Genomic DNA, 16,084 nt, shown 5'->3' on the forward strand with positions numbered 1-16,084 from the left:
AAAATGAATATTAAAGACTATAGCCTTTAACATGGATTACACCTTAACATAAGGAAAATGAAAATCTTCACAACTGGACCAATAAGCAGTATCAGGATAAATGGGGAAATATTGAAGTTGTCAGGAATTTCATTTTACTTGGGTCCACAATCATCACCCATAGAAGCAGCAATCAGGAAATAAGAGGTCATATTGCATGGGGAGAATCTGCTGCAAAATACCTCTTTAGAGTTTAAGAAGTTAAGATATCACTTTGAAGACTAATGTGTGCCTGGCCCAAGGCTTGGCATTTTTAGTCACCTCATATGCATGTGAAATCTGGACAATGACTAAGGAAGACCAAGGAAGAATTGATGCATTTGACTTACGGTGTTAACGAAAAATTGTGAAAATACCATGGACTGCCAGAAAAACAAACAGATTTGTCCTGGAAGTAGTGCAACTACAATGCTCCTTGGAAGTGAGAATGGCCAAACTTCATCTTAATTACTTGGGTCATGTTGTCAGAAAAGACTTCTCCCTAGTGAAGAATTATCATACTTGGCAATGTAGAGGATCAGAAAAGAAAGGGAAGACCTTCAACAAGATGGATTGACATGGTGGCTGCAATGTTGAGCTCAAGAATAGCAAAATTTGTGAGGATGGCACAGCACCCCTTAGGAATCCTTTCTGTTATACATAGGATCATGGTGAGTCACAGCTGACTCAGCAGCACCTAACAGCAAAATCAACAGCCATGGAAACAGCAGTCAAGAAATCAGGCATTGTTTCTCACTGGCAAGTCCGCTGCAAAAGATCTCTTTAAAGTAGTAAGCAAAATGTCACTTTGAAGACTAAGGTGCACCTAACCTAAGCCGTGGAATTTTAAATAGCCTCATATGCCTGTGAAAGCTTGACAATGAATAAAGAAGACTGAAGAAGAGTTGATGCCTTTCAATTGTGGTATTGGGTAAGAATACTGAAAATACCATGGACTGCCAGAAGAACAGATCTGCCATGGAAGAAGTGCAGCCAGAAAGCTCATGGACAGGAGAATGGCCAGACTTTATATCACTTACTTTGATAATGTTGTCAAAAGGGTCATTACCTGGAGAAGGATATTATGCTTAGTGAAGTAGAGGGTCAAAAATAAAAGGGGAAGACCCTTAAAAAATGGAATGACTCAGTGGCTGCAACAGTGGGCTCAAACATGTCAAGAATTGTGCAGGATCAAGCAGTGTTTCTGTCGCTATGGGTCTGAACTGACCCTATAGCAGATAACAACACAACATTTACCAGTGTCTTCCATAGGAATAAGGAGCTCTAGTGGTGTAGTGCCTAAGGCAATTGACTGCTAACCAGAAGGCTGGCAGGGAAAAGACAAAAGTGATAAAAGTGATTTATAAGAAGCTAAAAATACTGAAATAAACATATATATATATGAGTTTTATAAAAAGTTCATCAGTTAATATTATATGTTTTAAAAAGCTCAAGATCAAGAGTAAATTTTAACATGTTACTTAATATGTTCCCATATGTATACTTAAAAAATATGTATTTTACTCTAATTTTTTGCTCCTTTACTTGAGCTCATAATATATTCATTCGTAAGAATAAAGTTACAAATGAATCTTACATGTTGTGCAAGAAAATTTTATAAATGCTACAGCAGATTTTCTCATCAGTCCGTGTTTATTGCTGGCAGTAAGCATACAGCATATATGGAACATGAGCTTAGCAAGGTTCTTCCTGTTACATAAAGATTTCCTGATCGTTCTTACTCTTCCATCTTTGCTTTCCATACATAAACTCTTTTAAAAGAGTTATTCAATGTGAAAGCTCTTAGGTTGTCACTCAAAAATTAAAGTAATATATGTCATTTTCATTATTCCATTCATACACTTTGATGTGAAAACATCCTATTTTTACATGTATTCATCTTGTCCCAGGACCTTTCTTCCATGTGCTCTCAGTGTTGTTGCTACTTTATTCCACATCTAGTTGCATTATGTTAGAAATTATGTTACACAGTTTACCACAACAAATACACACATATGATTTAATGTATAAAATATTTGGAAATTCTGAACATTTCAATAGCATGTAAGGACTTATTATATGTTTAGGTGCTTATCATCATCTTTACCGTTAAGTTTAAACACCTATAGGGTTGCTATTAAGGAGCTCTGGTACCTCAGTGCCCAAGGCGTTTGGCTGCTAACCAAAAGGTTGGTGGTTCAAACCCTCTAGCCACTCCATGGAAAGAAGATGAAGCAATCTACTTCTATAAAGATTGATGGCCTTGAATCAGAATTGACTCAATGACAGTGAGTTTGGCTTTTGTTTTTATAGAGTTGCTATTAAGGAGTTCTGGTGGCACAGTGGTTAAGGCATTCACATGCTAACCAAAAGGTCAGCAGCTTGAACCCAACTGCAGCTCTGCAGAAGAAAGATGAAGTTTTCTGCTTCCATAAGGATTACAGCCTTGGAAAATCTATGGGGCAGATCTATTCAGTCCTATATGGTCACTATGAGTCAGAATCTGCTTGATTGCAGTGGATTCTTTTTTGTTCATGAGCATAAAATTTTGTTTGATCAATTCTGAGTCACGGTGTTCCAGTAGGACAGAGCAGAATTGCCCATATGGTCCCCAAGGTAAAACTGCATAGAAGCCAACTGACATAGGTTTCTCACAGGAGTGGCTGATGGATTTGAACCACCGACCTTTTGGTTAACAGGCATATGCTTAACCACTGCATCATCTAGTCTCCACCTAAGATTATAGATCATGGAAAAAACTTGACAATTCATGAATTAATACTGATTATTAAATTGACATAAGCATAATTGTACTAGGCAGAGAAGCCTAGTGAAAGGGGAGCACATTTTGGAACTAGTGGAAAGAAATAAGATTTTAAAAATAGAGAATATGTGGTTTGTGTTTTAACATCTATATTTACTGTCTTGGAGAACATTCCAGTGAGCTTTCATTGCTTATATGTAAAATTGGGATAATGTGGCCAACTTTGTGGGATTTTTGTATGGATTGTAAATAATTCATGCATTACGCTCTACTTTTATCAATATCTTTATTTCTGTATTGCAATAGAAAATTGAAGATTCAAAATATTGTGATTAGTATAAAATTTAAGCAATATTTGAAATACATTTTAAATATTTGCTTTAAATTAAGAAGTTATATATTCATTTTCTGACAGTGCACTTCAACCTAAACTTAGTTTGTTCTCTAAAATTTTTTAAAGCACAGAACTGTTACACTTCGCAGACAACCTATTGGAGGCTTGGGCCTGAGTATAAAGGTATGAATATATTTTTACTATTCCTACTTTTCCTTTTCAATGCACCTTTTCATTTTCAATAAAATTATGATAACTGCAACTTTCTTCTGTTGACTGTGTCTTTCAGGGTGGTGCTGAACACAAGGTCCCTGTCGTCATATCAAAAATATTCAAAGATCAAGCAGGTAAAAATAGACAAAATGCCTTATGTGTACATTGTAATAGTTTATAAGATAATACATGTTATAGATAATAAAAATTAGCAAATATTTCTTTTTCTTCATTATTTGAGCTCCCATTTTATTTTTGTAGTTGTATCTTATTTTAAAGGGTATTTTGTTTTTGTTATGCCCTGATATGACACTGCCATTTTCCATTTATAGTGATCCTCCAAGCCCTTAAGAGAGATACTAAATTCATGTTTGTATCAAATTATCTCCTAAAGATACTGATGATTCAGAAGTTTTAACATTGAAGTTCTCTTGAATATACTTTTAAAATGAGGATAATTAAATATAGATGACAGAATCAATGGTGTTCATTACAGTTTCTGGAATATGGTCTCTGACCATAAAAAGATAAGAAATGTATTGCAAAGTTACAGTACATCACTCCAAGATGGATTGTAGAAGTAGAGTTTGAAATTCATTTGGCTCAATATTTGATAAGTGACATTCATTCATTAACTACCACCTCTACCAAATAAATGAAATATTGGCAATGGGAATAATAATCACAAAAATAAAATGAACTGAGAGCTTACTATGTGTAGATGTCAAAAGTGAGGATGGAATTTCTACCCACATATTACACTGCTCAGAAGATTGTTTCTCTTAAAAGTAGGAGATTTTTTGATATAGCAGAATTACTTCATTAATGGCATATACCTAACTAGCTCTTAATAGAATCCCCAGCTTCTCCTGTGGACAGTCTCTTATGCTACATACTGTCCAGCTTATTTCAACATGCTTCTGTCGGTTTGGTCCTCCCTCCCCCGGTCATGTCTTAGGTTTGTAGTTATTGTAGCTAGTGGTCCTCAAGTCAATTCCAACTCACAGTGACCCCTTGTGTGCAGAGTCAAACTATGCTGGTTTTCAAGACTATAAATTTTAAGAAGTAGACCCCCTGGTCTGTCTGCCAATGTGCTTCTGGATGGGTTCAAATAACCAAGCTTTCAGCAAGTAGTTCAGTGCCTTAACCTTTCTGGTTACCCAGGGACTCCTTTTGAATTGTTCTGATTTATGAAGGAACAGTGGGAGGTACTTCACCCTGAATATATAAACCGTTGGTGGTGGGGTATGGGCACTTTAACTTACGTCTTTTGCCTCATAAAAAAAAAAAAAAAAAAAAAAATTCTAAGATGAGGAAAAGGAAGAGAAGGCTTTCTCAGATAGATCGTGTGAAGTCTGCGTGGTAAAAGGAAGTAAGAAAGGGGACACTGATGGTGATAGGCTTGCGATAAACAAAACCCACTGCCATTGAGTCAAGTCTGACTCATAGCGACCCCTCCTTGGGTTTCCTAGGCGATATCACTATGGAAGTAGATTGCTCAACCTTCCTTCCAGGGAGTAGCTGGTAACCAGCCTTCTGGTTAGCAGTCATATACCTTAGGCACTATGCCACCGGAGCACCCAGGCTTGGCATGTTGTTGTTGTTGTTATGTGCCGTCGAGTCAGCCCTGACTCATAGCGACCCCTCCTTGGGTTTCCGAGGCAGTATCACTACGGAAGTAGGATTGCCCAACCTTCCTTCCGGGGAGTGGCTGGTGGGTTTGAACCGCCAGCCTTCTGGTTAGCAGTCAAGTGCCTTAGCCACTATGCTACCAGATCTCCCCAGGCTTGGCATAGTGAACTCACATACATAATATTGAAATAAGAAAATGAAGTTTTAGTGTATACTTCATTGGACTGTATTTCTGAAGGATGAAATTCTCATTCTCCATGGAAATACATGGGATTGGGGTGGAGAATAATAAACCTTAAAAAAAAAAAAAAAAAAATTCTTATTCATTTCCCTTGTTTTTACCTGAATCTTTATCTTAGTATTTCTGCCATGGCCTTTTACTTCCCTATATCCATCGATCACATTGTTACCACAAGCAATGTACTTGTTGAAAAAACAAAAAACAAAAAATATCCCCAACCTGGGAAAATCATTCTGTCATCTGAATATATGATTAAATTAATAATATAGGCTGATTATAAAATTCAAGCCCCATAGAATCATTCATAATCTATGCCAAAAGTTAATGGTAATATAGTTTTGTTGTGGAGATTCTTTACATGGAATAAGCATTTCCCCATAACAACTTTTAATTCATTCGTGAGGAAAAAAATTATAACAAAATGATCCACCACTTAATTTTCATGTGCATGAAATTCACCAAAAGGACACTTAGGAGTCTGTTCAACAATACACATTATTTCCCCTTTGAAATAAGTTTACAAAATTTGACTTTAATGTTTGCAACATGCAGGATTATCTTTAATCAAAGATTGAGAACTAATGAGCCTATAAACACATCTGTCATCATCAACCTTAGGGAAAGGAATCTCTTTTCAAGGAGACCTTCTAAATTTACAGTTAAAAGAAGAAGCACAAGTTCATGACATGTTTTAATAATATTTTTGCTGGTAAAAAAATATTTTCCATTTTATAAGAAATAGTGTTTTATGTGTAGATATAAAAAGCAGAAAAATTGAAAGAGCTATGCAGGTCCCTGAATAAAAGGATCATTCTCTGAGATTTTAAAAGCATTTTAGAATAAAAATTAGGATGAAATTGGACTTAAATAATTCTATTGTATGTATCAAATGTTATAATTGTCAAATTGACAGGGAATTGAGAAACTAAGTGCTCCAGTGCAGTTACAGTCAAATTCTACAAGGAAAAAATAAATCAATTCACTATTGAATTAGGCATGTGCAATTACTTCTGCACTGTAAGCTATCTGGTTGACTGATTAATAATTGAAAGAAAAAAAAATCCTTTACTATTGAGTTGAATCCAACTCATTCCAATCCCGTAAGATAGAGCAGAACTGCCCCACAAGGTTTCCAAGGCTGAAAGAGGCTGCCACATCTTTCTCTCATGGAGTGACTGGTGGGTTCTAACTGCCAATATTTTGGTTAGCAGTTGAGCGTTTTAACCACTCTGCCTTGAAGGCTCTGTTTAGTTGAAAGATGGATGTCAAATAAATTTCTGTTTCTATAATCTTTGTGAAGATTCTCAGTTCTTATTTCATAGTATTTTTTATTTGATTCATGGATGTGGATATAAATCTTAGAAAAGAAAGAGAACAAGGGAGTAAGATTAACCAGCAGATAAAAATCAAAAAAGGACTTTATGTTCAATTCAGAAAGAAAATCTATTTCATATATATAGGGATAAATGGGCAAGGAGGCCACATAGAACACAGCTTAAAAGTGAAAATGAGGTTTTAGTTTTAAGAAAGAGAAACCAAATCTACCTTGATGTATCTTATCAGCTGGTGAGCTGAAGAGCCTACTCCAACGTGGGAAGTAACTAAGGCCTGTTGTTGTTATGTGCCCTCGAGTCAGACCAGACTCATAGCAACCCCTCCTTGGGTTTACGAGGCAGTATCACTACGGAAGTAGATTGCTCCATCTTTCTTCCGAGGAGTGGCTGGTGGGTTTGAACCGCCAGCCTTCTGGTTAGCACTCAAGTGCCTTAGGCACTATGCTACCAGAGCTCCCAAATAAGGCCTAGTATATGGCAAAGACTTGTCAATTATTAGGATCATATCATATTGATGCAAATTTCACCTTTAATCTGAAATTGAGATTCTTATTTCCAGCTGCCTATTCTTCATCTTGGAGTGACTGGGGGGTGGAAACATTTTTGTACTTGGCTGTTAACTGAATGGTTCTACTTTATCCAGAGGCATTTCAGAAAAAAAAATACCTGGTGATTATTTCCAAAAAAATCTGCTGTTGAAAACCCTATGGAGTGCAATTTTACTCTGACACACATGGGGTCGCCATGAATTGAAATCAGTTTGACAGTTGATTTTCGTTATTAATCATCTTAACCTGAATACCTCATAAGTAACACAAATTCAGTATGTCAAAGTGAATTTGTTATCTTCCACCCACATCTACTCTCATTCCTGTCATTTATAATCACTGCAGTTGCCTAAACCTGAAACCTTATCTCCCCAATCCTGGTGATCACTTGGTCTTCCTAGTTCAATCTATTCTCTCCATTATCACTATTACCTTATTTCAGACTCCATGAATGCTTTGGAGATAACTTTCTAGCAGTTCTCCCTGTCTCCTACCCTGTTTTCGCACTATAATCTATCCGTGTACTATTGGTAGAGTTAAAGTCTATTGCAAATACACAATTTTTCACTTCTTCATTTTATTTAGGTACTATATGCTAACCTTTTTGCAAGCCTTTCATAAAATCCCTCAGTGAAATGTGAGCTTTCAGAGATCTGAGACTTGGCTCATTTATATTATCAGTGTCTGGCACAGGATAAAGTGTTTTTTAGGCAAGGGGAGTTCCCTGGCAGCCATGAATCTCTTAATGTGAAATTTATGTAGGAGTGTGGGTATCAAGTTAAGGCAGGAAGAGAGAGTGTGGAAACACAGAATGTTTATGTCTCATGATCCAAACTGTGTTGTAAAACATGGGTGTAAAAGTAGCAAGCATGTATACCAATTATCAAATTGTTCAGAGAGTAACCAGAGGAGTAGGAACTTAGACAGAGAGATCAAAAACTCAGGATAAAAATTGGTAGAACTAGGAATACTTACTGATCCTAAGAGAGACTGTCTATAATCTACCATGGTTTTAAATGATTTTCATGTTATGAATAGGCATTTAATTATCCATAGAAGAAAGGCTTTGACATTCTGGAACTATTCTTCAAACCACACTCTCTTATCATGGAAACTAGGGAAGTCAGTCAGTAAACCTTGCAGTTCTCCTAGCATCATATGTACAACAGAAGTTGTTGTTGTTGTTGTTAGGTGCCATTGAGTCATGTCTGACTCATAGCGACCCTATGCACAGCAGAACAAAACACCACCCGGTCTCCCACCAGCTCCATGATCCTTGCTATACTTGAGCCATTGTCACAGCCACCATGTCAATCCATCTCGTTGAGGGTCTTCCCCTCTTTTGTCTACCCTCCACCTTACCAAGCTTGACATCCTTCTCCAGTTAATGGTCCCTTCTGACAATATGACCAAAGTAGGTGAGATGAAGTCTGGTCATTCTCGCTTCCAAGGAACACTCCAGCTACACTTCCTCCATGACAGATCTGTTAGTTCTTTTAGAAGTCCATGATATTTCCAGCATTCTTTGCCAGCACCACAATTCAAACGCATCAATTTTTCGGTCTTCCTTATTCATTGTCTAGCTCTCACATGCATACAAAGTTATTGAAAATATCATGGCTTGTGTGAGGCTCACCTTAGTCCTCAAGGAGACATCCTTGCTCCTCAGCACTTGAAAGAGATCCCTTGCAGCCAACTTTCCCAGTGCTATACATTATCTAATGTCCTGACTGCTGCTTCCATTGGCATCAATTGTAGAACCAAGCAATGTGAAGTCTTTGACAACTTCAATCTTTTCTCCATTTATTGTGATGTTGCTCATTGGTCCAGTTCTGAGCATTTTTGTTTTCTTTATATTGAAATATAATCCATACTACAGACCACAGTCTTCAATCTTCATCAGTAAGTGCTTCAAGTCATCCTCACTTTCAGCAAGCAAAGTTGTATTGTCTGTGTATCTCAGTTGTTAATGATTCTTCCTCCAATCCTGACACCACATTTTTCTTCATATAGTCCAACTTCTCGGATTATTTGCTTAGCATATAGATTGAATAAGTATGGGGAAAGTATACAACCCTGACACACTCCCTTCTTGATTTTAAACCATGCAGTGTCCCCTTGTTCCATTTGAATGACAGCCTCCTGTTCAAGGTACAGGTTCCTCATGAGTACAATCAAGTGCTTGGGAATTCCCATTCTTCTCAATGTTATCCATAATTTTATGATCCACACAATCTAATGCCTTTGCATAGTCAATAAAACACAAGCTATGGTATCCCTTGTTCTGCGTCCTCTTCTGAATCCAGCTTGCACCTCTGGAAGTTCTCTGTCAATATATTGCTGTAAACTTTTTTGAATTATCTTCAGTAAGATCTTACTTGCATGCTATATTAATGGTATTTTTTGACAATTTCCACATTCTGTGGATCCCCTTTCTTTGGAATGGGTACAAATATCCATCTCTTTCAGTTAGTTGGCCAGGTAGCTGTTTTCCAAATCTTTTGGCATAACCAAATGAGTACCTCCAGTGGGGGCATCCGTTTGTTGAAATATCTCAATGGGTATTCCATCAATTCCTGGAGCCTTGTTCTTCATCAATTCCTTCAGTTCATCTTAGACTTCTTCCTTCAATACCATTGGTTCTTAATTATATGTCACCTCCTAAAATGGATGAAGATCTACCAGTTCTTTTTGATATAGTGACTCTGTATTTCTTCCATCTTCCTTTGATGTTTCCTGCATCATTCAATATTTTAGGCACAGAATCTTTCAATATTGCAACTCAAGGCTTAATTTGTTTCCTCAGTTCTTTCGGCTTGAAAAATGGCTAGCGTGTCCTTCTCTTTTGGTTTTCTGTCTCCAAGTCTTTACATGTTTCATTATAGTAATTTGCATTGTCTGCTCGAGCTGCTCTTTGAAATCTTTTGTTCAACTTATCTTTTCATTTCTTTCATTTGCTTTATCTACTTTCTGCTCAAGGGCAAGTTTCAAAGTCTCTTCTGTAACCCATTTTGGTCTTTTCTTGTCTTTTTAGTGACCTCTTGCTTTCTTCATGGATGGTATTCTAGATGTCATTCCACTATTCTTCTGGTCTTCAGTCATTGGTGTTTAATGTATCAAATCTATTCTTTAGATGGTCTCAAATTCAGGAGGGACATATTCAAGATCATATTTTGGCTCTTGTGGACTTGTTTGAACTGTCTTTAACTTCAAGTTGAACTTGCATAAGAGAGTTGATGGTCTGTTCCACAGTCGACTCCTGGGCTGGTTTTGGCTGAAGATATTGAGCTTTTCCATCACCTCTTAACACAGATGTAGTCAGTCTTATTCCTGTGTATTCCATCTGGTCAAGTCCACATGTATAGCCACTGTTTGTGTTGTTGAAAAAAGATATTGGCAATAAATAAGTTGTTGGTCTTGCAAAATTCTATCATGTAATTTCCAGCATCATTTCTGTCACCAAGGCCAAATTTTCCGACTACCAGTGATTCTTCTTTGTTTCCAACTTTTACATTCCAGTCATCAGTGATAATTAACACATCCTGATTACATGTTCAGTCAATTTCAGACTTCAGAAGCTGATTAAAATCTTCAATTTCCTCAACTTTGCTTTTGGATGTTGGTGCATAAATTTGAATAATAGTCATATTAACTGGTCTTCTTGTAGACATATGGATATTAACTATCACTGACAGCATTGTACTTCAGGACAGATCTTGAAACATCCTTTGTGATGATAAATGCCACACCATTCTTTTTCAAATTTGTCATTCCTGGTATAGTAGACCACATGGTAGTCTGATTCAAAATGGCCAACACAAGTCTATTTCAGCTCACTAATGCCTAGAATATCAATCTTTATACACTCCATTTCGTTTTTGACAACTTCCAATTTTCCTAGATTCATGCTTCATACATTCCATGCTCCGATTATTAATGGATGTTTGTAACTGTTTCTCCTCAATTTGAGTCATGTCATGTCATAAAATGAAGATCTGAATAGCTTTACCTTATCCATATCATTAAGGCTGGTTCTACTGTATCTTGAGAGCCTTCCGATCTAAGTGGTTTATCCTCCTGCACTGTATCTGACAATGTTTCTGAGCTATTCATAAATTTGCACATTAATGTATCAGACAATGTTTCTGTGCTTTTCATAAGGTTTTCCCTAGACAATTATTTGAGACGTGGATGGCCTCTTCCTTCTTCCTAGGCTGGCTCAATCTGTAAGCTGCTGAAATCTGTGCATCATGTGGAACCCTACTGGGTTTGAGACACCAGTGGCACAGCAACACGCCACCACAGTAGGACAAACTGACAGACAAATTTGTTTCCCTTAGCTGTTCAAAACCTCTCCACCCTCCCCACCCTCCCCTTACATAGATCCCTGCCTCTTTCCCTCTGCTTGGGAGGGGCGTGGCCTGGATCCCAGGCCTCACCTGGATCCCTGCCTCTGCTTCCTCTCTCTGTCCTGGTACCCCCATCCTAGGGCTTTTTCTCTGCTTTCCCACCACTTGGTAGGGCCATGGCCTGGGTCCCCAGCCTTACTAGATCTTTGCTTCTGCTTCCTCACTCTGGCCTTGTTGCCCGCCCCCCCCACCTGCTTCCTCACTCTGGCCTTGTTGTCCCCCCCACCTGCTTTTACTCTGTTCTCCTGCAGCTTGGGAGGGGCATGGCCTGGGACCCCAGCCTTACCTGGATCCCTGCCTCTACTTCCTTGCTCTGTCCTGATCCCTACCCTCCGGCTTCTTCTCTGTTTTCCCACTGCTTGGAAAGGGCATGGATAGAAGTAATTGTAAACTATTAGATCAAAACAGTGTATAAAACCATTTACTCCTTCTTTCATCTATGAATTTAATCAACCATATTCAACAAATAACTTCTGTGAATAAGACACTGTTCTGGACATTTGTCAGGAAAAAAAAAAGAGAAGCATTTACAATTATAGAGCTTTCATTCCATTGAAGAAAAGAGCCAATATACAAATATATAATATACTTTCAAGTAATGATAATATACATCCAGAAAATTAAACACTGTTGGGCAATATAGTGTGAAGGAGAATCACTATTTTTATGACGTGATCAATGACAATATGTGGGTGACATATAACCAAATATTGGATGGAGTTAAGTTATGAACAAATCTTTGGGAAGAGCATTCTAAACAGAGAGAAAAGGAACATAGTGACAATTTTATAAGAATGAACTTATTTGTTGAGAAACAAAATGGAAACCTGTGGAAGGACACAGAGTGTGAGAAAGAGGCTGGAGAAGAGGAATGATAGAGAAAGAAAGTAGGACAAAAGCCAGGACATTCAGAGCATTGAAATCCTTGGAAACAGTTTTGGATTTTGTTTTGTATGTAAGAAGGGCTTGCACTCGGACTTTCAGGACTGGAATTAGATACTTTCTACATTTTTTATAAATCAGTCTGTCTGGTGTGGAGAAAAATTTCAGGGGACAAAAGTGGAGGCAGATAAACAAGTTAGAAAGTCATTGTATTAATACTGGCAAGAAATTATGATGCCTTGCATGTACTTAGTATTGTTAAATTTGGAGATAAAGAGTCAGATTCTGCATGTACTTTGAAAGTAGAGCCTAGAGGATTCAAAATGGAGTCTCATCAGTTATCACCATGCTATTTCCCTCTAGCATCTTAGTGCTTGAAAAACTAGATACAGCAGTTTGAATTAAGGATTTTGGTTCTCTGAACAGCTCACTGAATCAGAATTCACCAAACACAGAAGAGCAGAATTAGAGGAAAGGCACAGGAAGATTATTTAAGAAAGATCTACCTGGTGGAGGACAGATGGGCAGCCCAGACAGGCCATTGGAAACTTCCCTGGGGCAGTCACTGACTGGCAGGCAAGGGCGGCCACCTGAGATCTCTGTGACACAAGAAAGAAGACACCCTATATCAGCATACCAGTGACCAAACCAACATCTCAGCAGACACCCCCAAGGATCTACCTTCAGAACCTACTTTTATTGGTAACTTGGGTTGGCTAAGTGCAAATGGGCACGTGCAGCACCACTGAAACGCAAGCAGAGAGCTCACTGGTGCTCTAGGAGAGTGAGCTCACTCCCTCCTCAGAAGGTCACTGCGTGGGCTTGGGTCAACTTGGGAGATATTGAGAGGTCTGTGCTTGTCTTTGTCACTGATATCGGGACCACAGATTACTAGCAGGCACTCTCCCAAATCCAGCATAACTGAAATCGTGCGCATCTTTGGTGCCGCAGGTGGGTGGTATTGCAGAGAAACTCCCAAGCCTTTCAAGGTCTGGGCAGATTACACCAGCATGGCAGGTAGATGGGGTGGAGACAGAGGAATCTACGGCTGAGTGAGTCCCAGGAATTTGCCTTAGATTGGCTTTTTGGCGCTGAAGGGCCTCAGAAGTGGGGTCTTTGAGTGTAACTGAGCCTGGCGGAAAGTGGCGACTCCCTAACAACAGGAATCTTTCCTGAAATTGAGCCACAGACTTATAAATAACTACGTCATCAATAACAGCCCCTGCAAAGCCCTAGAAACTGACCCTAGTAACACTAAGCTTTCCTTCTTCTGCTCCCACCTTCTCTGCCAATAACTTCATTCATTCAATAGAAGAAAACATATTCAGCCAATTACCATAAAACCTCCCGCTTCGAAATCTAAACCCTCTTTACCGCAAACAGAAACACATATCCACATTCCACACAGTGATTCCACCACCACAAAAAAAACAACAGAGCAACCCAACATACCTGAATCAATAATAAAATAAAATACACCAGCTTCACCTTTTCAAAATATTAAAACATAAAACCAAGACAAAACAAATCAATACATAACCAGCAGCTAAAGACAACCTCAAAATGTCTAGGAAACAACAGGCGACCTCAAATCAAACAAAAAAGAAAAAGACAAGGCATTAGAAGCAAAACCACAAACAAAGGTCTCATTATACATGGAGGAAGAGAAGGCAATAGAATTATCTGAGAAGTAATTTAGAAGATATGTTTATAGAGCTATACAAAAGCCTAAGGAAACCCCAAAAAGAAACAAGGAGAACACAGACAGTTCTCTGGAGGAACTCAGGAAAATCATTGAGGAACAGAATATTAAGATTAATGCACAATCAAAACTTATACAAAAACAGCAGTTAGAAATGCAGAAAATGTCCATTGAAATGCAAACCATGAGGACCAAAATGACAGAACTACACAACACAGTAGAAGCTCAAAAGAGCAGATTAGAACTGGCTGAAGAATGCATATCCCAACTAGAAGACAAATCCCCAGACACTAGCCTGTATGAAGAAAAATTCAGAACAAAGATTTAAGAGAAATAAAGAGAGCCTAAGAATTATATGCAATGACATGAGATGAAACAATATAAGACTCATTGGAACTCCAGAACAAAAAGAGATGAAAGAGACCACTGAGAAAATTGTGGAAGACGAAAACTTCCCCCATATCATGAAGGAAGAAAAGATATTTGTCCAAGAAGCTCATAGAACCCCACACAAGATAGACCCCAAAAGAAAGACACCGAGGCATATTATAATCAAACTTTCCAAAACCAAAGACAAAGAAAAAAATTTGAGAGCTGCCTGGGAAAAAAGAAATATTGCTTATAATAATCAAACAGGCTGAGCTCCAATTACTCAGCAGAAACCATGCAGGCAAGAAGGCAATGGGATGGCATATATAAAACTCTCAAGGAAAAAAAAAATAAAAAACAACTTCCAACCAAAAATCATATATCCAGCCAAATTATCCATAACATATGAGGGCAAAATCAAGGAATTCTCAGATAAACAGAAATTAAGAGTCTTTGTGAAAAGCAGACCAATCCTACAAGAAATGCTTAAGGAAGTCCTACCAATAGAGAACCCACAACAGAGATCAGCAAAACCAGGATATGTGACATCAACTCTAAAACCAAATCAGAAATAGATACTCATAATAAGACCATAAAACATTCTACCTTAAAAACCAAGGAACTCAAGCAGCACAAAACAACAGCAACTAATCTATCAGAGACAATAATACTTCTAGGTACAGACCCTCAAATAGAGAGGAAAACATGACAATGTCTTTGCCACATGCACTGTTCTAAAAATGTAGAGACAAGAATATACTCCAAGGTAATCAGAGAGAAGAGGAACAATCTTCTAAGCAAATCCAGAAGGAAAACATATGGGCTTAAAAAACACAAAAGCAACTCTAAAGAAGAAAAGGGAGAAAGCAATAGCCAACAAACTGAACTCACCACAGAAATATACACAGAGCAAGGAATCACCAACAACACAACAAAAAAACCACAATAGAATGACACCAATCAACTCATACCTATCACTAATTACACTCAATGTGAATGGACTAAATGATCCTATCAAGAGAAAGAGAGTGGCAGACTGGATAAGAAAAGGAGACCCATCTATATGTTGCCTACAAGAGACACACATTAGACACAAAGATAAAAAAAAATTAAGAGTTAAAGGACGGAAAAAAAAAATATACCAAGCCAATGGAAACCAAAAAACAGTAGGGTTAGCAATTATGATTTCTGATAAAACGAACATTAAGGTGAAAGATATCTTATGAGACAAGGATGGACATTATATGATGCTGAAAGGGTCAATCGACAAAGAAGAGGTTACAATAATAAATATATATGCACCCAATAAAAATGCTCCAAAATAAGTGAAGCAAATCTTAACTGAATTAAAAGGAATGATAGACAACTCTACATTAGTGTGGTAGGGGACTTTAACGCCCCACTTTCAAGGAGAGACAGGTCAACAGCAAAGAAGCTCAGCAAAGATACAGAAGAACTTAACAACACAATCAACCAACTGGAACTCATAGACATATATAGAGTATTTCACCCAACAAAAACACAATTCACATTCTTTTCCAGTGCACATGGATCCTTCTCCAGAATAGACCATATGCTAGGACATAAAGCAAGGCTCAGTAAATTCAAAAGCATTGAAGTACTGCAAAGCATCTTCTC

General features: G+C 37.8%; 1 protein-coding gene across 1 annotated transcript in view; it reads left to right on the top strand.

Moving 5' to 3' along the window:
- The window catches only part of SNTG2 (syntrophin gamma 2), a 698,933-nt gene that overhangs the window by 86,323 nt on the left and 596,526 nt on the right, over positions 1 to 16,084 (top strand). Inside the window, exons 3-4 of the mRNA XM_007948127.1 lie at positions 3,243 to 3,299; positions 3,406 to 3,463. Of these exons, the coding sequence (XP_007946318.1) occupies positions 3,243 to 3,299; positions 3,406 to 3,463 (115 nt within the window). The remainder of the gene's footprint in view (positions 1 to 3,242; positions 3,300 to 3,405; positions 3,464 to 16,084) is intronic.

Source organism: Orycteropus afer, unplaced genomic scaffold (assembly GCF_000298275.1).
Source record: "Orycteropus afer afer isolate SDZICR_OR568_19922 unplaced genomic scaffold, OryAfe1.0 scaffold00204, whole genome shotgun sequence".
NCBI classification, from domain to species: Eukaryota; Metazoa; Chordata; class Mammalia; order Tubulidentata; family Orycteropodidae; genus Orycteropus; species Orycteropus afer.